The sequence below is a fragment of the Chiloscyllium plagiosum genome, unplaced genomic scaffold, assembly GCF_037043375.1.
Source record: "Chiloscyllium plagiosum isolate Xiang-an unplaced genomic scaffold, Cpla_swu_hap1 HiC_scaffold_5, whole genome shotgun sequence".
Taxonomy (NCBI): domain Eukaryota; kingdom Metazoa; phylum Chordata; class Chondrichthyes; order Orectolobiformes; family Hemiscylliidae; genus Chiloscyllium; species Chiloscyllium plagiosum.
In genome coordinates this window covers 66,816,946-66,840,960 of record NW_028270143.1, presented here as the reverse complement: position 1 = coordinate 66,840,960, position 24,015 = coordinate 66,816,946, and the positions used below count along the sequence as shown (strand labels likewise).

The following is a 24,015-nucleotide window of genomic DNA, read 5'->3' as shown; positions in this document are numbered from 1 at the left end:
CTCTGTTCTTGTGCCTCTGCTCTTTGTAGTTTTTATAAAATATGGATGAGGAGGTTGAGGGGTGGGTTAGTAAATTTGCAGATGACACAAAGGTTGGAGGTGACGTCGATAGTATAGAGGGCTACTGCAGGCTGCAGCGCAACAAAGACAGGATGCAGAGCTGGGCTGAGAAATGGCAGATGGAGTTCAACCTGGATAAATGCGAAGTGATGCATTTTGGAAGGTCGAACTCAAATGCTGAATATAGGATTAAAGACAGGATTCTTGGCAGTGGGGAGGAACTGAGGGATCTAGATGTGCAAGTACATAAATACCTCAAAGTTGCCACCCAAGTGGATAGGGTTGTTAAGAAAGCATATGGTGTTTAGGCTTTCATTAACAGGGGGATCATGTTTAAGAGCCACAAGGTTTTGCTACAGCTCTACAAGTCCCTAGTGAGACCACACTTGGAATATTGTATCCCGTTCTGGTCACGCTACTATAGGAAAGGTACAGAGGCTTTGGAGAGGGTGCAAAGAAGGTTTACCAGGATGCTGCCTGGACTGGAGGACTTGCCTTATGAAGAAAGGTTGAATAAGCTTGGACTTTTCTCTCTGGAGAGAAGGAGGAAAAGAAGTGACCTCATTGAGGTGTACAAAATAATGAGAGGAATAGATAGAGTCAATAGCCAGAGACTTTTCCTCAGGGCAGGATTGACTGGCGCGAGAAGTCATAGTTTGAAGATATTAGGAGGAAGGTATAAAGGCAGACGTTCTTTATGCAGAGAGTTGTGAATGCATGGAATGCGTTGCCAGCTGTGGTGTTGGAAGCAGAGTCATTGGGGACATTTAAGCGACTGCTGGACATGCACATGGACAGCGGTGAGTTGAGGGGTGCATATGTTAAGTTTCTATATTTTACATTAGGATTAAACCTCGGCACAACATTGTGGGCCAAAGGGCCTGCTCTGTACTGTACCTTTCTATGTTCTATAGTGTGACTTGGGTAAAGTAGACGAGAAAAACCAATAAGGAGAGTAGCATTTGAAAGGGGTGTTGGAGTTTTGGCCTTTTAGTAAAGGGGAAAGTATGGCCACCTTTGAGCTAAGTAGAAAAGTGCCCAGGTATATATGGTACATAAAAAGCAGGACAAATGGAACCTTGCAATTACTGCCTCATCATCAGTTCAGTAATGAAGGGTGTCATCAACAGTGCTATTAAGCAGTTCTTGCTTAGCAATAAACTGCCTACTAATGTTTCATTTGGATTAAGCCAGAGCCACTTAGCTCTTGATCTCATTACAGCTTTGTTCACACATGGACAAACAAGCTGAATTCCAGAGATGAAACATGAATGACAGCCCTCAACATCAAGGCCATTTGATGAGTGAAGCATCAAGGAACCCTAAAGTGGAGTCAACAGGAAATGGGGAGTGTGGGGGAGCGAGCGGCAGACGAAGCTGTCTGTGGATTGAACCATACCTGGCACAAAGGAGATGACTGTACTTGTTGGAGGTCAGTCATCTCAGCTCCTGGACATCCCTGCAGGAGTTCATCAGGAAAGCGCCCAAACACCTTTCCTTCATCATAAGATCAGAAGTGGGGATTCCGCTGATAACGGCACCACATTTGGCATCATTCATGACTCCTCAGGTTCTAAAACAACCCATCCACAAAAGGAACAAATCCTGGACAATATCTAGGCTTAAGTTGACAAGTGGCAAACAACATTTGTACCACACAAGTGCCAGACAATGACAATCTCCAACAAGAGAAACCCTTAACACTTTTGTGGTACGTGACATTGCACTGTATATGAAGTCTTCTGTTTGTATAGATTGTTTTTGTTCTATCTCTGTTTGTCTGAGTCACTGTGTAGTACCATGAAACCATGCCAGAAAGAATGCCTAACTTCATGTCATCACAGGATGTACCATGGATGTCTGTACTGAAAGTCTGCTGGAGAATGTGGAAAAATATAGGACAATGAGTTCTGCTGACACCAGTGTTCCTCATTCTCATTCTGGCCTCTGTGCTGGTGTGAAATGAGATGGTCAGTGATGTCTGGGGCAGCAAAGTGTGCAGTACACAGGGGGCCAATGCATGAGGATGGCCAGGATTAGGGAACCTGCAGGTCTGTCTCCTGTATAGCGCATGGGTCTTTGTGCAACATTCGATCCCTTTAAAAGGGCCTCATGAGAGTGGCCTTTCTTGGGGTCATGGTTTCAGGATATGGCATAAACCATTTAGGGCTGCATTGAGGTGAAATTTCTTCGCACGAGAGGTGATCCTGTGGAATTTCCTGCTACATAAAGCAGTTGAGGCCAAAATATTGCACAATTTCAAGAAGGAATTGGATAGCATTTAGGACAAAGAGATCAAAGGATATGGGGGAACAAAGCAGGAACAGGCTATTGAGTTGGATGAGCAGCAATGATCATTATAAATTGCGCAAATGCCTACTTTTGCACAAATTTTGTATGTCTATATTTCCTGTGAACCTGATAGATCACTATAGCTAACCCCATTGACCAATATAGCTGAACAGCTTGAGGTAAGAAATGCGCACACCCCTGATTGAAACCTATGTATCTCTCTGACTGCATTACCCTACCCCACAGATTGGTTGCTATGTAGTAACAGGACTGACTACAGCTCACTCCCCAGAGACTGCAGAGGTACAAACTCTCGAACCACGATCATCTCAATAGGCCAAGGACAGGCATTCTATCCGCTGGTCAGGGAATAGGAGGCTGCCCTTGACACTGTGTCGGGACTCCCTGACTCACTTAACCTCCATGGACTTCAGTGAAAATACACCCCTATGACTTTGAGACATGGCTGTCTGTTTGCTGCATATAACTGTGTTTGCCAAGTAAACTGCTGGCACATGGTCAAGATGTGAGATTGTCTTTGTATACTGCTGCACAGCAAGCTGTACAGTGCACGAAGGTACAGTACCTTTGAGAAATTTTCTAAATTTGCTTCAGTGAAGACTGATGCAAAATACCTGTTCAAACTGTTCCTTCATTTCTTTTTTATTATCAATTCCCCAGTTTCGCTCTCTAGAGGACCAACATCAGCTTTAGTTATCCTTTCCCAATTTAACTACTGATTAAAACAGAGACAGATTCTACATTACTCACTTTTTTTCTCATTACTCGACATTGCCCTCCTTTATTTTATTTGTCATTCTTTGCTATTTCTTAAAATGCATACCAGTTTTCTGACTTATCACAAATTTTTCAATATAATGCTGTTCTTAAGCTTGTTACTCAGCCAAGTCTATGATATCTACCAAATGTCAGTGGGAATAAGGTTTTGGAACAAATAATAAGTCTAACAGGTTGTGTTTTTGTGTTCTTACGTTGCATAAGGTAGTACATCACTGCACATCCTCCTCCAGATACTATTCCCAAGTATATAGCCATCTGCTGTAAAGCACGCGTTGAAACTGGCATCCTCCAAGAGTTACAGAACCTAATAAAAACAGAACAAAATGGCAATAAACTACAGTTCCAGATATATTCAAAATCTCACATTTGGGCTGATAAAAAGAAATAGAATGGAATCCTGGATTTCTGAAATAAAATTAGAAAATTCTGGAGATTCACAAGAGGCCCTTCAGTAAAAAAAAGATTGACCTGTTGCTTCTCTTTTGGGTTTATATCTTACATCTGTTTTGGAATTTTGCAGAAGGATCACCAAAGCATGAATCTATTGCACTTTGCAAATTTTTGATAAATATGCATTGCATGTCCTGCATTTACTGTTCTGATTTTCAGCTTGTGAATTGTCCTTCCTATGGTGTCTTAGTTTAGCTTTAATAATATAGTGCGTTTCCACAAATTAGGCAAAGTAGATTTGAAGAATAGATTTGTGAACAGTATGCAATATGGCTTTATTTCCAGAATTCTCTCACAGATCTTGTGAACCCTATGATATTGACAGGTCAAACATTAAAACCAGTGTTAGATGGCAAGGAAGGAAGCCTAACATATGGTCACACTTAAATACAAAGACATACGGCTGAATTCCATTAAAAGTCAGCTAAGTGTCAATTTTGGGGAGTTTCTTGGAGGATTTCTCTCTGTGAGCTCGAGCAAGCTATTTTACACAGTTCTCTGCGGCTCACTTTATTGTGTATGCACAATGTGTCTATAGCACCACTGTCACCCTATCTTGCATTCAGCAACAGTAGATATACTCACCAGTGCCGTGTTTATTCCCAGCTGCGTACCACGTCAAACACTGCTAGCCACAAACAGCTATTCACTGTGTATTTTTTTGTTTTTTAGATTAGATTACTTACAGTATGGAAGCAGGCCCTTCAGCCCACAAGTCCACATTGACCCTCCGAAGAGCAACTCACCCAGACACATTCCCTACACCAAACACTATGGGCAATTTAGCATGACCAATTCACCTAACCTGCACATCTTTGGACTGTGGGAGGAAACCGGAGCACCCTGAGGAAACCCACGCAGACACGGGGAGAATGTGCAAACTCCACACAGACAGTTGCTCAAGGCAGGTATTGAACCCAAGTCTCTGGCTCTGTGAGACAGTAGTGCTATCTAATGTGCTACTGTGCCGCCCTACCATGTATTGTTGCACAATTAGAGTCATAGAGTCACAGAACTGTACAGCATGGAAACCTTTGGTTTAACTCATCCATGCTGACCAGATATCCCAACCTAATCTAGTCCCATTAGCCAGCACATGACCCTTATCCCTATAACCCCTCCTATTCATATACCCATCCAGATGCCTTTTAAATGTTGTAACTGTACCAGCCTCCACCATTTCCTCTGGCAGCTCATTCCATACACATGCCACCTACTGCATGAAAAAGTTGCCTCTTAGGTCCCTTTTATAACTTTCGCCCCTCACCCTAAAACTATGCCCTCTAGTTCTGGACTCCCCCACCCCAGGGAAAATACCTTATCTATTTATCCTATCCATGTCCCTCGTGATTTTATAAACCTCTATAAGGTCACCCCTCAGCCTTCGAAGCTCCAGGAAAAACAGCCCCAGCTTCATCAGGGATAGCTCAAATCCTCCAACCCTGGCAATATCCTTTCAAATCTTTTCTGAACCCTTTCAAGTTTCACAATATCCTTCAAATAGGAAGGAGACCAGAATTGCACACAATATTCCAACAGTGGCCTAACCAATGTCCTGTGCAGCCGCAACATGACCTCCCAACTCCTGTAGTCAATACTCTGACCAATAAAGGAAAGCATACCAAACGCCTTCTTCACTATCCTATCTACCTGCGACTCTCCTTTCAAGGACCTGTGAACCTGCACTCCAAGGTCTCTTTGTTCAGCAACACCCCCCAGGACCTTACCATTAAGTGTATAAGTCCTGCTAAGATTTGTTTTCCCAAAATGCAGCACCTCACATTTATCTGAATTAAACTCCATCTGCCACTTCTCAGCCCATTGGCCCATTTGGTCAAGATCCTGTTGTACTCTGAGGTAATCCTCTTTGCTGTCCACTACACCTCCAATTTTGGTGTCCTCTGCAAACTTACTAACAGTACCCCATTTGCTCACATCCAAATCATTTATGTAAATTACAAAAAAGTAGAGGACCCAGCACCGATCCTTGTGGCACTCCATTGGTCACAGGCCTCCAGTCTGAAAAACAACCCTCCACCACCACCCTCTGTCTTCTACCTTTGAGCCAGTTCTGTATCCAAATGGCTAGTTCTCCCTGTATACCATGAGATCTAACCTTGCTAATCAGTCTCCCATGGGGACGCTTGTCGAACACCTTACTGAAGTCCATATTGGTCACTTCTACAGCTCTGCCCTCATCAATCCTCTTTGTTACTTCTTCAAAAAACTCAATCAAGTTTGTGAGACATGATGACTATCCTTAATCAGTCCTTGCCTTTCCAAATACATGTACATCCTGTCCCTCAGGAGTCCCTCCAACAACTTGCCCACCACTGATGTCAGGCTCACTGATCTATAGTTCCCTGGCTTGTCCTTACCACCCTTTTTAAACACTGGCACCATGTTAGCCGACCTCCAGTCTTCTGGCACCTCATCTGTGGCTATTGATGATACAAGTATCTCAGCAAGAGACCCAGCAATCACTTCTCTAGCTTCCCACAGAGTTCTGGGGTACACCTGTTCAGATCCTGGGGATTTATCCACCATTTTATATTTCAAGACATCCAGCACTTCCTCCTCTGTAATACGGACATTTTGCAAGATGTCACCATCTATTTCCCTACAGTCTATATCTTCCATATCCTTTTCCACAGTAAATACTGATGCAAAATACTCGTTTAGTATCTCTCCCATTTTCTGTGGCTCCAACAAAGGGCACCTTGCTGATCTTTGAGGGGCCCTATTCTCTCCCTAGTTACCCTTTTGTCCTTAATGTATTTGTAAAAACCCTTTGGATTCTCCTTAATTCTATTTGCCAAAGTTATCTCATGTCCCTTTTTGTCCTCCTGATTTCCCTCTTAAGTATACTCCTACTTCCTTTATATTCTTCTAAGGATTCACGCGATCTATCCTACCTATACCTTACATATGCTTCCTGCTTTTTCTTAACCAAACCCTCAATTTCTTTAGTCATCCAGCATTCCCTATACCTACCAGCCTTCCCTTTCACCCTAACAGGAATATACTGGCTCTGGACTCTCATTATCTCATTTCTGAAGACTTTCCATTTTCCAGCCGTCCCTTTATCTGCGAATATCTGCCCCCAATCAGCTTTTGAAAGTTCTTGCCTAATACCATCAAAATTGGCCTTTTTCCAATTCACAACTTCAACGTTTAGATCTGGTCTATCCTTTTCCATCACTATTTTAAAACAAATAGAATTATAGTCATTGGCCCCAAAGTGCTCCCCCACTCACACCTCAGTCACCTGCCCTGCCTTATTTCCCAAGAGTAGGTCAAGTTTTGCACCTTCTTTAGTAGGTACATCCACGTACTGAATCAGGAAATGTTCTTATACACACTTAACAAATTCCTCTCCATCTAACCCCTTAACACTATGGCAGTCCCAGTCTCTGTTTGGAAAGTTAAAATCCCCTACCATAACCACCCTATTATTTCTACAGATAGCTGAGATCTCCTTCCAAGTTTGTTTCCCAATTTCCCTCTGACTATTAGGGGGTTTATAATACAATCCCAATAAGGTGATCATCCCTTTCTTATTTCTCAGTTCCACCCAAATAACTTCCCTGAATGTATTTCTGGGAATATCCTCCCTCATCACAGCTGTAATGCTATCCCTTATCAAAAGTGCCACTCCCCCTCCTCTCTTGCCTCCCTTTCTATCCTTCCTGTAGCATTTGTATCCTGGAACATTAAGCTGCCGGTCCTGCCCATCCCTGAGCCACGTTTCTGTAATTGCTATGATATCCCAGTCCCATGTTCCTAACCATGCCCTGAGTTCATCTTCCTTCCCTGTTAGGCCCCTTGCATTTAAATAAATGTAGTTTAATTTATTAGTCCAACCTTGTCCCTGCCTGCCCTGACTGTTTGACTGTAAGTGTCCCGTTATTTTCTTATTCACTTCCTCTGATTAAACAAAACGACATAAGCTTCACATTTTCACAACTCACTCCCACTCATAATAATGAAATAAACTAAATTATGTTTAAACACCTTGCAATACCAACCAATTATTGTGAAATTGGTACAAGCTAGGTATTCATCACAGCGTGATGCAAATTTAAAGTATTTTAGTAACTTTTTTTTCACTTTTATCATTATCTCACTGCATGTCCAACAGAAACCAGGGGCTGCAATCCTGTAATTATTTAATCTCCATGTATCCTTTAAAACTGATAGAATCTAAAATTGCTAACTTAATTCTCTCTAAACCATTCCAGAAGATGTCATTCTCAATGCAGCTACATATCTAGTACATTTGTAGAACCCTATATAGTTAAGGATTATTGTAGCAATAAAGGCATGGTTTTTAAAGAATACAATTCTCCTTTTGGCACTAAATGCTTATCTCTCCATCATCGTATTGTAATTCGCATTCGCCCAATTTTCAGTTTCACCACTATTTCCTTGGGTATTACTCATGGGTTTACCCACACACATTTAGATAATAATGGTGTTTTGGACAATCATAACGAGTACAAATGACGCAAGGTCACTGATCAGAAATATCAACTCTTCTCTGCACAATTGCTGAAGATCTCGATATTTTTAGCATTTTATCATTTTGTTTTCAAAATACAACTCAATGCTTATTTCTGCAGAGCCAATCCAGATGTCAGCAATGCAAATATACCCATGGTGCTTCAAGAGACTGACCTTAAACTTTATTGAAGTGACAGTGACTATTTTTAGATAGTAAGAAAGCATCTGTTTCAGCCAAGTTAGAAGTTCATCTTCAGAACCTGTCAGTTGAAAACAGAAAACAGACACTTAATTTAGTTGCACACAACTTGATGTTGTTCTGACCCCAGTTGATGTTACCACTGGACAGATCAGATCCCACAATGTAACCAGGCTTGATAGATAATTTGTTTACTTGTTCCGAGTTAGTTAATGTGAAAGCTAGTCACCGAGACATACTTACATGACACTACGTTTTCTTTAGAAAGAGAACTGAAGATTATTACAACAAAGAATTTTAAAAAGCTAGCAAACTAAGATAACTAAATAATTGTCGAAGACAGTTAGAATGATCTTAAATCACATAGAAAAACAAAGTTTTAAACTGTTTCATGACACTATCCATTACAAAAACTCAAGTCCAAAATAATTATATCCTAACTTTAGAGTCTACTAAATTGACTCTTGACAGGTTCTTTGCCGTGGACTGTGAAGACAATTTGAGGAGCCCTTTTCATTTCTGCTAACATGAACTTTTCCACAAATCTGACAGTCCAAACTTTCCCTGTTCTTATAACCTGCAGGTTTCCAATCTACTTTTCCTCATTTGGAAGCTCTACAAACTACACTCTCTTGCTGAGGTAGTGAATTGCTTCAACTGCCCTGAAAGTATTTCTTCTAAGATTGAAATTAAACTTGCTTCTAAATTCAACAGCGGTGTCTTCTGAACTCAATTAAAAATTCTCAATCCTAGAATGTTCAGAACTAAAACCAAAATTAAAGGCCTCATATGTTCATCCTACTTGGTGTAAACAAAACAGCACAGAAATATTTTCATTAACATCACAAGGGTCTACAGTGATCTGCTTTATGGCAAATTGCTGGATTTAGTCATTGCTTCAGGAGAACAGTTCGATTTTGTTCTTTTAAAGAAAACCCCTCGTAGATACCCATTGGCCTTTATTTTGAAATCTAAATTTTACGTTATGTATATATACATATAAAACACACAAGACACACACACACACCTAAAAATATTCCTTTCACCACAATGTAACAAAGCACTAACAAAGTAGTCCCAACAGAATATTTAGATTAGCGAATGAGGACCAGTGAGGACAGGTTGCAAGGATTGATACTTAATACAAAGATGTACTGCACAAAATCTTTTCAAAAATGCATTAGTAATCTTGCTGAATGGACATATAATTGTCAAATGAATTTTAATGTTGGCAAGTGCGATATATTGCATTTTGGTAAAAAAAATGGAGGCTGCATATTACTCAGAAAATAAAAATCTACTTTGAGCGTAGCAGTGGAGGAATATATAATTTCAAATATACAAATCAATAAATTAGTGACACTGATTTAAGGCCAGGAACAGACAAACCAAGCACAAAGATTTGCTTCTAAAAAGATAGAACTGAAGTTATAAAACAAAATTGCTAAAATTGTATCAAATCTTGGTCAGATTACACAGAAGTACCATGGACAGTTGTGGCTGATGTATTATAGAAAGAATGCAACAACACTAAAGACAATACAAAATAGATTTGCTAGAACTGCGAGGTTATATCTATCAGAAAAGGATGATTTTTCAGATGACAAAATGTTGATCAAGCAGATACAGAGAGAGTGTTTCCATTTTACAGAGGTCATCAATATTAGATGATCACCACAGAATCAAATAAGAAATTCAGAGTAAACTCTTCAAAGAGTTTCATTGAGACAAATAGCATATATGCATTTAAGGGACAGTTAGATAATCCTCTGAGTATGGAGAGAACAGTTAGATAAGGGGAATTGGAGGGATGTAAATGTCTGCTTAGATTCTTGAGCCAAATGGATGGTTTTTGTATACCCTATGCAATTTCTAAGTGAAATTAAAACAAACTCACCTGACTCCATTTTCTAACAAGGGCTTTTAACAATCTAATATCAGAGTTACATTACTATTATACTAGATGACCCTATTACCACTGTACCGTTACAAAGGTTCTGCTTATAATTCTTCAATACAAAAGGAAAGACAATGACATGGTGCTAATGTCAAAGGACTGGTAATCCAGAGGCCCAGAAAAGGTAGCAATCTGGCTCACTAATATCCTTTAAGGGAGGAAATCTGTCATTCTTATTTAGCCTGGCCACATGTGGGTTCAGACTCTCAGCAATGTGGTTGACTCTGAAATGCCCTGAAATGACCCGAGCAAGCTGCTCTGTTAAAATGCTATTAGGGATGGACAATAAATGTTGGCCTTACCAGAAACACCCACATCGCAGAAAGGAAAAGAATGAAGAAAATGGTATTGTCAAATAGCCAGTCATCTGTGCAAAACCCATTAACGTAAACTCTTAGGTTAATACTTTGACAGTTTTGAAAGCTCTGATCTCCAGCATCTGCAGACCTCACTTTCTCCTCAAAGATTTCAACCTACTGCGAATCCTCTTACAAGGATGCCTTCCTTGAAGAAGCTCTCTTCCTCCCTCTACAAAGATTTCAGTAAGTCCCTCTCTCACTGACAAACTTTCCTCATTCCTGAAGAAGGGCTTATGCCCGAAACGTCGATTCTCCTGTTCCCTGGATGCTGCCTGACCTGCTGCGCTTTTCCAGCAACACATTTTCAGCTCTGATCTCCAGCATCTGCAGACCTCACTTTCTCCTCAGTTTTGAAAGCAGGACTATTTGGAATTTGAACCATTATTTTAAAACTGTATAAGAGTGATTTTTTACACCTTTGCCCACAGTAACAAAGGTCACTTTCACACAGTGGCAGAGTGATTCTCATTTATTTTAACAACCATAACTTGTATTTATATAGCAGATTTAATATAGTAAAATATCCCAAGGTGCTTCTCATGGGGATATCAAGTAAAATCAAAAGATTAAACAAGAAGTTACTTGTTCCATGTTTGATCTTGATGTCATAAAGTAGATGGAGTCAGAGATTACTTGAATTCCTGTTCGCATATGCAAAACTGGCTTTAAAAGTGAGGGCAGAGTTAATGAACTCTCAACTACTGAATTTCATTTTGCACTTGGCAGTGAAGTGCAGTACATGCAACCAGTAACAAAATATATGTTAGATGCAGGTGTGTTATGAAGTTCCATGTCATTCCAATACAACAAAAAAGCTGTATAAAAAATCATGGGGGCGAGGATGTCGAGATTACATAATCTTTCGCTCCACCTATTTCATAAAATTAAAGATCAAACATCGAACAGGTAAGTGATCACTTAATCTTTCCCTGTTATTTGTGAAACACATTCACTCAAAATAATACAAGATCTTCAAAGCAAAGTTCTCATCTGGAACTATTAACTCAACGAATAATGAATATAGTTAAATCCTTTATTTCGGTAACTTTTTAATGCAATCTATTAACTGCTTCCACGTAAGAAAAAGACACACAATAATATCCAACATTTTGCTTCATCTATTTATGTGTTATATATCCATGTACATGTAGAAAATTAAGCGTACAGTCCTGAGAAGTTTCCTTCTCCTGAGGATTGTTGCTAACAAATCAAAATACCAAAAAAAAAGTTCAAGCCTTCAATTTTAATTCAACACTCTTCTTACAAGAGTGATTCCCTCATTAAAGCTGGCATTAATATACTATTAGTAGTCTCCAAAACTGCTGCTGCAAATATATTTGCAATGTCTTTCATAGAATCATAAGACACAGTAGAAGAATTACGCCATTCGGCTTATCGAGTCTACTGCACCACTTAATTATGGCTGATATTTTATAATCAATCCCATTCTCCGGCCTTCTCCCCATAACTCTTGATCCCCTTTCTAATCAAGCGCCTAGCTATCTTTGTCTTAAAGACACTCAATAACTTGGCCTCCACAGCTTTCTGCAGCAATAAATTCTACAGATTTTCACCCTCTGGCTGAAAACCCGCTTCCTCATTTCAGTTCTAAAAGCGTCATTCCCTTTACTCAGAGGCTGTGCTACTAGTGGAAACATTGTCTCCATGTCCAGTCTATCCAGACCTCTTAGTACTCTGTAACTTTCAATCAGATCAGTCATTGTACTTCTAACCTCCATCGAATACAGACATAGAATCTTCAACCACTCCTCATATGACAAGCCCTTCATCTTCAGGATCATTCTTGCAAAACTGCTCTAGATCCCCTCCACTGCCAACGCATGTCCCCATTAGATACAAGGCCCAAATCTATCATAATATTCAAAATGAGGTCTAACCAAGGCCTCAGCAGCACATTTCTGCTCTTGTATTCCAGAACTGTGCCACCGGGCGGCACGGTGGCACAGTGGTTAGCACTGCTGCCTCACAGCGCCAGAGACCCGGGTCCAATTCCCGACTCAGGCGACTGACTGTGTGGAGTTTGCACATTCTCCCCGTGTCTGCGTGGGTTTCCTCCGCGTGCTCCGTTTTCCTCCCACAGTCCAAAGATGTGCAGGTCAGGTGAATTGGCCATGCTAAATTGCCCGTAGTGTTAGGTTAAAGGGGTAAATGTAGGGGTATGGGTGGTTTGCGCTTCGGCGGGTCGGTGTGGACTTGTTGGGCCGAAGGGCCTGTTTCCACACTGTAAGTAGTCTAGTAAGAGTAAACTCTTGAAATTAATGTATTTGCCTTTCTAACTGCCAACTGAACCTGCATGTTAACCTTAAGAGATTTCTGCACGAGGACTCCAAAGACTCTTTGTGCTTCAGATTTCCAAAACCTTTCCCCATATAGAAACTAGTCTATACTCTTACACTTCCTATCAAATGTGCAGAACCTCACACTTTCCCATATTGCATCACATTAGCCATTTCTTTGCCCCACTCTTCTAGCCCATTCCAGTCCTTCTGCAGCCTCATTTTTCCTCAATATTACCCTTCACCTCTCTTTGTATCATCTGCAAACTTCCTAACAATGCCCTCAGTTCCTTCATCCAGATTGTTAATGTATAACGTGACTAGTTATGGTACCAGCACTGAGCCCTGTGGAATCCCACTAGTCACTGGCTGCCATCCTGAAAACACAGTTTTATCCCCACTGTCTGCCTTCTGCCAATCAGCAATCCTCTAACCATGCCAGCACCTTATCCCTAGCACCAAGGTCTCTTATCTTATTTAGCGCCTCCTATGAGGCACCTTGTGGAAGGTCTTTTGGAAATGCAAATAGATCACATCCACTGGCTGTCCTTTAACTTCCTTGTTACCTCTTCAAGGAATTCTAACAGATTTGTCAGACATGATTTCCCATTGTTGATGTACTGACTCAGCCCGGTTTTTCCATGCTGAAAATATGTTGCTGGAAAAGCGCAGCAGGTCAGGCAGCATCCAGGGAACAGGAGAATCGATGTTTCGGGCATAAGCCCTTCTTCAGGAATGAGGAAAGTTTGTCCAGCAGGCTAAGATGAAAGGTAGGGAGGAGGGACTTGGGGGAGGGGCGTCGGAAATGTGATAGGTGGAAAGAGGTCAAGGTGAGGGTGATAGGTCAGACTGGGGTGGGGGCGGAGAGGTCAGGAAGAAGATTGCAGGTTAGGAAGGCGGTGCTGAATTCGATGGATTTGACTGAGACAAGGTGGGGGGAGGGGAAATGAGGAAACTGGTGAAATCCGAGTTCATCCCTTGTGGTTGGAGGGTTCCTAGGCGGAAGATGAGGCGCTCTTCCTCCAACCGTCGTGTTGTTGTGGTCTGGCGATGGAGGAGTCCAAAGACCTGCATTTCCTTGGTGGAGTGGGAGGGGGAGTTGAAGTGTTGAGCCACAGGTTGGTTGGGTTGGTTGGTCTGGGTGTCCCAGAGGTGTTTTCTGAAACGCTCCACAAGTAGCTACTTGGTCAATTTCTCTGAATGTCTTCATTTTTTTTGTTTTGGCAACAAGTAAGGTATTACATATTTATACTACATTATTACTTTTGTTCTTCATAGCTGCAAATGGTGGTTTCACACTTTTGCAGTCCTGAGCATTTGGTAATTCTCTAATCTGCCCCTTTTCATCTTAATTTTAGATATTTTCCATGTTGTCTTGAAACAGATATAGTATACAGCTTTGACATGAGGCCATAAAATAGCATTTGGTAAAGAATTATACAGCATTGCTTAAATTATCCCATTTAAAATGGGTGTCTTTTATATGTTTGTTCAGGTTTCATAAGTCTAGAATGATTTGGTGTTCTAATATTTTGTTTCTGTCCTGTAAAGATATTTGAAACAGTCTCCATGCTGTCATTGCATTTACAATCACACCATTGGCTGGAATGTTTCTGTCCCTGGAGTGGCATGGACAATGATGAGAAAGGTGGGAGAATAGGGAATGAATGAAAACAAAAATCAGAATCTCACAGAGAAAATACTTGACTTTCCTTTTAAGCTTTACATGCTGTTTTCAGAATTCACTATTGAGCTGAAACTATTTTATTTACATCCATTTGTCTGTCGTTCTAGCCTAATTTGCCTTATTTCAAATTCTCCTCTCCTTTTCCAAAATGATGCAAATTCCCAATGAGCAAGTCAGAGCTGACACCTGGCAGCTTGCCAATAGTTTACACCAGCCATCATCCAGTTATGTCTTCATCACAATATCTCTGCATGCTCCATGGCCACTATTCTCTTCGACCTTTTGTCCACACAACGTGGCACTGGCAATCCATTGGTCTCAGCAGATCTTCCTGCCTGCTCTCCGACCAATTCAGACAACACTTCAGCCCTTCGACACAATACCTATGACTTGCATGCTTTTGCCAGGTTGCTCGTGTGCAGGGACACATAATGCATTTTACCCATCATTGCAGTTATGACACTGAGCTTGCTTTTTTGACATTCAATCACTCTGCCTTTACTTGGGAGGTTCCCAGTCTCAGCTGAATCATTGTAGAAAATAACTAATAAAGCATGATCTCAACTTGAGATGGAAACATTTATGCAAACCAAGTGTAAAGACAAAACAGTGGCTGCTCAGAGATGATCTCTTATGCTGTGAAAGAAATAGATCTGGAACAACAGAAGCAACACTTCTGTTGTGATGGGAAGCAACACTTTGTAAGAGCATGTTACAATCCATATCGCAGTTCTATGGCAAGCAATGCAATAAGGTTTATTCCAGGCCAGAAATATTAGTATTATTGTTAGTTGGACTAAAATTCAATACAAACCATACAGGGTGGCAACCTCCTAAGTCAGTGTAAAATGAGACCAGGTAAGGCTGGCAGATTTACTTCCCGAAATGACATCAGTGAACCAGATGGGTTTTTCTGACAACACCTTCATGGTCATCACTGGATTTTTAATTGAATTGAAATTCCACCATTTGCCACTATGGGATTCGAATCTGGGTCTCCAGATCATTACCGGGGTTCTGGATTAAATGTATGGTGATCATACCACTAGGCCATCATCTCCCTAAGTAGGCTTCCAGCTCCCACCTTTTCCATCCACTATGCTCCAAGATTCTAATAACCTGATTCCACAATTGGCTATAGCAGTTACTCAAACTTCTTTGTAGTTTTCAAAATCCAGGGATGCTATCCAAGTGCTTTTGTACACTTGGACTACAAAGTCAAGAGAACCTTTCCCAGTATTGCCAACCCACATGTGCCTGTTCCAAATGTAGTTTATTTTCAATTAGAAACTGATCAGAAATTTTTGGTTTGCAGTCACATTTGACAGTTATATCATAGACTCTGTCATGAACATATTGTGCTGACAATAATTTAAAATTTCTATACCTATGCTTCTACTTTCGAGGCAGACACAAATATTGAAAGAGAAAGCAAGAAAAAAGTGTCAACAGTTTACAATCATTTACAGCAGTTATGAAAATCACATGGGATGAATGCAAAGGAACACATTGAGGTCACAAGCAAACTGTAAATTATATAATGATAGTCAAGTACAGTTATTTCTTTCATTACGTACCCTGACTATACATGGCCTCAGGCTGAATCCTAACTAAAAGCAACCTATTCTTTGAATGCGATCCTTACTGTTTTAATTATGACTTTATAGTCCAGCCTGATTAAGCTACAGAGTTCAGCTCGCTACTCTTAAAGGCAAAGAATCCTCACACAAAAAAATTCAATCATATAAACATATGACAAAAATCAGAATAAACACGGCAAAATGTCATCATATTGCCAATAACAGATTATGATAAATATTATGGGCCTCTTCCATCTTATTTCTTCTACTGGCAAAAATGTTTACATTTTTTGATGAAATAAAGCATGTTGATTTGTGAGCTGGAAGTACTGAGCTCTGGAAATGTCACATAGGATCCTGCCAGGTGTTCTATGCATATCAATGTCTAAGAAAACATGCTGGCCACAACTTTTTCCATTCATTGATAATTAAACAATGCTGCAGTAAATTTATTAATAAAACATCTAAGTAACTGGAATGTTTACTTTGCAGCTTATGAGAAAATACCTTCTTCAGGTGGACTTAGAGCCAGCACAAAATTGCTGATTTCTACAAGAGGAGGACCATAGCACCATAAATTTGAAATTGTAAAACAAAAGATATCACTAGAGTCAAAACTGTAGTGTAATTATGGGATCAGCTATGTTATGTTGCAAACACTTTTCTCATAAAACAGATGAATATAACATCGATTACTGCAGGTTGCAATCAGCTCAACAAAATACAACTGCATTGTTGGATGAATGCAAACTGCTACATTATTAAGGCTTAAATATATTTCAATTTATAAATTAAGAAAATAACAGAGTGGATGGATTGGAACATTGAAAATTATGATGTATAGTGTATGTTATTTATCTTCCTGTTTTTCTGTTGCTGGATTCTGCAGTTCTAAGAGTCTTTCCCAAAAACAATGTGGCACAGTTCACAAACCTTTAATTACTGCTTAAGTTTCAAAATTATGTAACTACCATTTCTGAATTTCCTGAAGGAATGCTCAGGCAAAGTGATAAATATTGAGGCTTATGATGTTTGGACAAACAGTTGTTTCCTTTCAGAGTTTTCTGCATGAGACTCAGTTTCCTGCAAGTGATGCTACTGAGCAGTGTTAACCCATGCATTTCACTATCGGAAACCACAACTGTAAGCACTGTCTTTATTGCTCAGTAGTAGTGTCCCTCCCTCTGAGCTTGGAGACCCGGTTCACGTTTCACCTGCAGAGGTATAAAGTAACATCTTATGAACAGGTTGATTAAAAACATTTTCTTTTAAGCATAGTTTTAAGTGCCACTTCCAGATCAACTCTGTCTTGATGTGCTACAAAATGTTCAGATGCCTGAGAATCTTTATACAGATTCCCAACTTCAGTCATGTTAAGATGATTAACTTTGCTGTAAAAGTAATTTGGTTTTGCCATATACAAGTGTTAAATCTTCAATTCTGATGTATTGTGTCTCGAGTTGAAGACACGTAAATTCAACTAAGTGTGTCTAATGTGCCTGTACTCTGGACACTGTCAAAGATGCAAACAGAATTTGGATTAGGTACTTCAAATGTATTGCAACTCAGCAGATTTTGTCCTATTCTTGTAACATTTCATCCCCAACCAATGAGGTGAGTGACTTTGTCATGATAGAGTTTGCACAAAAAAAAACAGTTGGCCACTGATTCCACTAGAACTGAAACCATACCACCTGACCATAGCCTCAGGTTGAGTCAGACGGTTTGCAAATCTTGGCATCCTATTTGATCCTGACTGAACTTCCAAACTCTGTAGCATCGCCACTGTCTCAGTCTACGTCCTGCTGGATCACCCATCCTTTATTTTGTCACTTCTTGACTTAACTATTTCACTGTTCTCTTGCCCAGTCAGTCATCTTCTAGATTCTACAAACATGGGTATCTTAAAGAGTGCTTTTTTAAAAAAAAATCATATTGAGAGAGAGTTAGGAGGTAGGTACGTAGGTACAAGGCCCACTACAGGGTTTTAGCACAGAATCTGGGGAGGTAACATTGCACTACAGAGGTAACACTGCAATCTTGGAGGTGGAATGTTTCAAATGAGCTCATAAAAATGTTACATTTTGTCATTCTGACATAGTTCAACATGTAATAAACTGATCTAATGAGATTCCATCCAGAAGAAAATAAAGGTGCATGGGAAAACATTTGCCATCCCTTGAGTGAATATTCCATGCTTGAAGAGGAAGTTGATAAACATAAAGACTTCTGCAAAATGAAGCATTTTCACCGAATAGGAGATACTAAAAACTGGAACTGATACTTCCAGTCACAGAATATTTTTCTGCTCATCTTCAACTTTAAAAGATCTAAAACTTTGGCTGCCTCTTCAATATGTAACATTTGATATTATTGCTAAATATACAAATGTAACAACTAGCGAGGATTTCAAAAATGGATAATTCAGTCTGACCAAGTTCCTTAGATTGGCTTGAATATTTGCTTTCTTATCTTAATATAATTTTATTTAAAATTAACTAACTTTAATGAAATATTTGGGAACACATGGCATGTGAACAAAGCAAAGTTATTTTCCAGCATTGCTCCTGGACCAACTGGAGCAGCAGCAAGGCTCTTCTCTCATCCCTCCAACTAATCGACATCCTCTCCTGTGATCAGCCATCCTTCCCTTCATCGTAGAGGCCTCCTTCGCTCCAGTATCTTATGGTCTTGCAGTCTTAATCCAATTGGTCCCCATGAGATTCAATCTCTCTCCCTGTGCTGTGACCTCATGGTGCTTTCCTTTTGGTTCCTCAACCCCATCCGTGTACAATAGTTCTCCCTTCACACCAACCAGGCAGACTCTCAATTTTCCAAATGGCAGCTGGCAGATTGAGTAAAAGCTTTTAAGTGAGTTTCAGCTAGTAAATGTAAGGTTATTAGCTGTGGATAATCATTCTCACTTCCCACTGCCTTCTATCACACCTCCACAATTGCTAGTTAATTCTAGGCTAGTATCAAAACCACGACAGTATGATATTCTAATCAATTATTAAACACGTTGGTACAATTTTGATACTTAGAAAGTTCAAAGTACTATCATAAGAAAGGTTTGCTCGAGTCTCTTCAGAAAGAAAACAATAAAAAGAGCAATTGATACATTCAGACATAGACATAGACACAGTCAAGCACAATGAGAGAGAAAAACAGACACAAACAGCAAGAGAGAGAGTTGATTTGCAAATGTATTTTAAAGGGGTGAGAGAGAGAGAGGGGGGGGGAGAGAGAGAGAGACATAGATGCAAGGGCAGATGGAGGGCTAGCAAGAGAAAAAAAAACCCACAAATACAGAGAAAGGCAGATAGAATATAAATGAACAATGGGAAGTGAGAGTAAAAATTGAAAACTTAAACTCACATTGTGGCTTATGAGGTCAGAGGGGCAATTTTGTAAAGGTGGTCATTGGGACATCTGCCCAGTCCATTCCCACCTCCAAGTGATCTTCCTGGAGGTGGGTTCAGACCAGAATCTGCAGCTCTTCTGGGGCAAAACCCTGCTCAAAGGGTGGCTGGCAATATGGCTACAATTTATTACTAAATATTGAAAATGTGCCACCATGTTTAGGGGCTATTTCAGTCTCCCAAGAACACTGGAGGTGCCCACTTCTCGAGATGGGGAGGCCTCAAGTGCTCCCACGAGCAGAGCTCACCAACCAACTTTTAATCTGGCAGGGCGCCCACAGCTAACCAGCTCTTTGGCCTAGTCCAATGTGATTGGAATGCAGTGGGTTCAGGACCTGAAAATGAACCTGAACTATGTTTAAAAAACCAAGCTAGTTAGATTCCATTCAGAGGAAAATAAAGGTGCAAAGGAAAACCGATGTTTCTGGACGTATGCCATTTCTTGTGTGAATATTCCATGCTTGAAGAGGAAGTTGATAAATGTAAAGACTTCTGCTTCAGCAAAATGAAGCATTCCCACCCAGTGAGATACAATCAACTGGAGTTGATATTTCCAGTCACAGAATTTCTTTTCAGCTTAGCTTCAATATTAATAGATCTAGAACTTTGACTCTCTGTTCAATATGTAACATTTGATATATTTGTAGGTTTGACAATAACAACTAGCATGGTTTTTCAAAAACGGATAACTCAGTCTGACCATGTTTCTTTGTTTTTCTTGAATTTGATTTTAATATAATTTCATTTAAATTGATTGACTTTAATGCCATACTCAATGAATGAATTATCATACATCGGAGCCAATTTGATGGTTTAAAACCAGTTTTCAATTAATTTATCTAGGGAATAAATTTAAAATTAAATAACAATGCATTGTAACATTGCAAGGGTTCTGGATTTTTCAGAAAACTGAAACCTAAAGTTTTTAGATAATAGGAGTTAAGTATAAACATTTTAGTTAACCCCCTAAGCTACTGTCAATGCAAGAGAGGCAACTGATTGCGGAGTAGTTAGTGAGACTTCAGTTATTTAAGATGCAAGTTCAGTAATCTAATTAATAGCTTGGGCATGTGGAGCACACAACATATTCCACTTGGATGAAACATGATCAGTGGTAGCAGGTTTTGGAGATACAGCAGTAGCTGGAGTCACTGCAGTACACTGTGAGGCTAACTGTTTAATATTTAACACGTTAATCTGTGGGTTGACCACATCTATTAAAGGGTATGCAGGCAGGGAGTGAATGAGTGTCACCATTATGCCATCAAGGGAGATCAAGTCAGTAACACTAGAGCCCCCCAAACAGTCTTCTTATTTTGAATATTGGCAACTGCAATTAAATCTCTGGTGTGTACGGCCACAGCCAGGTATGTGGCACCACAACTGGCATCGCTATACAGGGGGAGGAACTGAATTCTCAATTGGAATGTGAAATGTGATAGTTAATGAAATAGACATGCATTTCTGGGGCCACAGATTTCAAGATAACATGTTACCTCCATAGTACTAGGGTCAATATTGAAATGAAAGCGAACATTGCATTTGCCTTACTACCTGTCAACTGGACTCATATTAACCTTAAGAGAATCCTGAATGAGGACTTTGTGCTTCAGATTTCTGAAGCCTTTCTCCATTTAGAAATTAGTTGATGTGTCTATTCTTCCTACCAAAGTGCAGAACCTCACAATTTCCCACATTCTATTCCATTTGCTACTTTTTTGCTCACTCTCCTTCTACAACCTTAAAACAATGTGCCCCTCCACTGATCTTTGTTACTAGGTTGCAGATGACACCACACCCTCAGTTCCTTCATCCAGGTCATTAAAGTATAATGTGAATAGCTGTCGTCCCAACACTGTTCCTTGCAGAACTTCACTAGTTACTGGGGGCCATCCTGGGAAAAAACCCTTTAATCCCACTATGTCTTCGGCCAGTCAGCCAATCCTCTATCCATGCTACACCTTACCCCTAACTTCATGGGCTCTTATTTTATTTAGTAGCCTCCTGTGCAGTACCTTGTCTGGAAATCCAAACAGATCACGTCCACTGGCTCTCCTTTGTCTAACTTGTTGTTACATCCTCGACAAGAATTCTTACAGATTGGTCAGGCATGATCTCCCTTTGATGAAACTGTGTTGATTGAATCCTTTTTTAATCATGCACTTCCAAGTACTCCGCAATCTCATCCTTAATAATGAACTCTAACAAATGAGATCAGGCTAACTGGCCTATAGTTTCCTGTATTCTGCCTCCCTCCCTTCTTAAACAGGGGAGTTAGATTTTGGAATGCTATTGGTGTGTTCTACTGTGAAAACTGATGCAAAGTATTTGTTCAATTCCTCTGCCATTTCCTGGTTCCCCACCCCCAGCCTCATTCTCTAAAGGATTTATGTTCACTTTGGCTGCCCTCATCCTTTTCTTATTTAAAAATACAGTTTGCTGTCCATCTTGATATTACTTGGCAGTTTAGCCTCAAAAGTTTATTTTCTCCCTAATTTTATTTTGGTTGTCTTTTGTTAGTTTTAAATAGACTTTTTCAACCCTCTGGCTTACCATCAATCTTTGCCACTGTATGTGTTTCTTTTCTTAATCTGTTGCTATTGTTAACTTCCCTGCTTAAACAGCATTGGCTTATCCCCTTCCTGTAATCCCCCTTCTTCACTGAAGTTCATCTTTGCTGAGCACCATGAACCATTTCCTTAAACAACCACCATTGTTCCTCAACTGTCTTTGCTGCTAAACTGCTTTCCCAGTCCACTCCAGCTAACTCTGCCCTCATTCCTTTATAATTACCCTTATTTAAGTTTAGCACATTGTTCTTGCATGTCAACCCTCATTTAAATCTAAGCAGCGACAATGTCATGCATCATAAGCTTTAATGTGCTTATTCAAGGTGAGCGAAGCAAAATAAAAATCAAGATCAATCAATCTCCAAGCTCAAACATGATGTGAAATGCCAAAAGTATAATATCCTCATGATCCTTATGCTTTGAATATCTGAATGCAAGAAGCTTTTTAAATAGTGCTCCCAGCAGGCCTGTGAAACCATCCTCACCACCAATTCCTGCTCACCCTGGGCATTAATTCAACTATACTATATTTTGTGTTAATATTGCATCGGGGTTGAAATGATACCTGAGAGCATGTATTTATGAGGTACCCACATGCTTCCCAGCAGGAGCCCAGTTGCTTACGAAGAAAGCAGGACACAGTTTGACATAACATCAAATCATTCAGGAGGAACTGAGCAGAGTTGCTGGTAAGTTGTATTTTTATGTTTAATCTGCAGTACTTGAGCTTCATTCTAGTTTCAGCTCAGGGAGGCAAAAAAAATTTTGGAATTACTCTTGAAGGATCAAAGTATGTTCAGCACTGATAGTCCAGTCTATGGGGAGGCAATAAAGATCTACAGAATAAAGTGGTAGAAATTTGACAAAAATTGACCATCACGATCACAAAAGGGAAGAATGAAAATGCCACCATGTACAGGAAAGTGAGTTTCTGATTTTGGAATGGAATTTGTGGAATATGATAGTTTACTCTATTTGAATATGTCACACTTGATTTAGGAGTACTCAATTCAGTTTCTGAACTACATATTACATTCACTAGCACCAATGGATCTCAAAGTATCTGCTGTATAATCATTGTGAAAAAGTACTTGGCTACCTCACAGGACAGCAGGTAGTACGTGAAATTGTTAAATGTTGCTACAAGATAAGCGCCAATCATAAAGGACTGTTCTGAGAAGGAGCTACCTAGTGTTCTGTGCTCATGCTGTGCACCAGTGATGCAGTACCAGTTGTTCTAGTGATATGTTAATGTAGCTAACCATAATGTGTATTTGAGCCTGATGTCGCTTAGGAGACCACAATGTACCTAAAATATAGTGTAAATAGCTAGAAGTAATATGTAATAAACCTTCACTGTTTCAAGATTCAGTCCAACTTCTGCCAAAGACTTTGTGAAGCATCTTTCTCCACTTGGTATCTATATCTGGATTAATTCCAGTGAACTTATTCAAGGCATTTCAAAAGGTTCAGACACATAACCACAACTTTGTAAGTGGTCATCTGAATATGCATTTAATACACATCAATATAAGGAAATACAATACAATCTTATTTTAAAACAAAATATATTTCACAGCATTGTGTATCTATTAAAATTTGAATAGAGACAAAAAAAAACTGCAGATGCTGGAATCCTTGGTAGGCAAGCAGGAGGTTGGAAGAACACAGCAATCCAGGCAGTATCAGGCGGTGTAGAAAACATTTCAGGTGTAACCCGTCTTCAGGAGATATTTCAACTCCAAAAACAGAAATTACTGAAAAACTCAGCTGGTCTGACAGTGTCAGAGAAATCAGAGTTAACGTTTTGGGTCAAGTAATACTTCCTCAGAATCAGC

At 39.9% G+C, this 24,015-nt stretch overlaps 1 protein-coding gene across 6 annotated transcripts in view; it reads right to left on the bottom strand.

The window, feature by feature from the left end:
- The window catches only part of coa1 (cytochrome C oxidase assembly factor 1), a 59,417-nt gene that overhangs the window by 7,913 nt on the left and 27,489 nt on the right, over nt 1-24,015 (bottom strand). For 5 of the 6 annotated variants that reach the window (XM_087987247.1, XM_087987248.1, XM_087987243.1 and 2 more), the window contains 2 exons: nt 8,281-8,366; nt 3,345-3,457 (listed from right to left, as the gene is read on the bottom strand). In XM_087987247.1, the coding sequence (XP_087843373.1) occupies nt 3,345-3,438 (94 nt within the window). In that variant the 5' untranslated portion in view covers nt 3,439-3,457; nt 8,281-8,366. Of the gene's footprint in view, nt 1-3,344; nt 3,458-8,280; nt 8,367-17,156; nt 17,400-24,015 lie in introns of all 6 variants that reach the window. The other variant, XM_087987245.1, reaches the window with a different exon arrangement.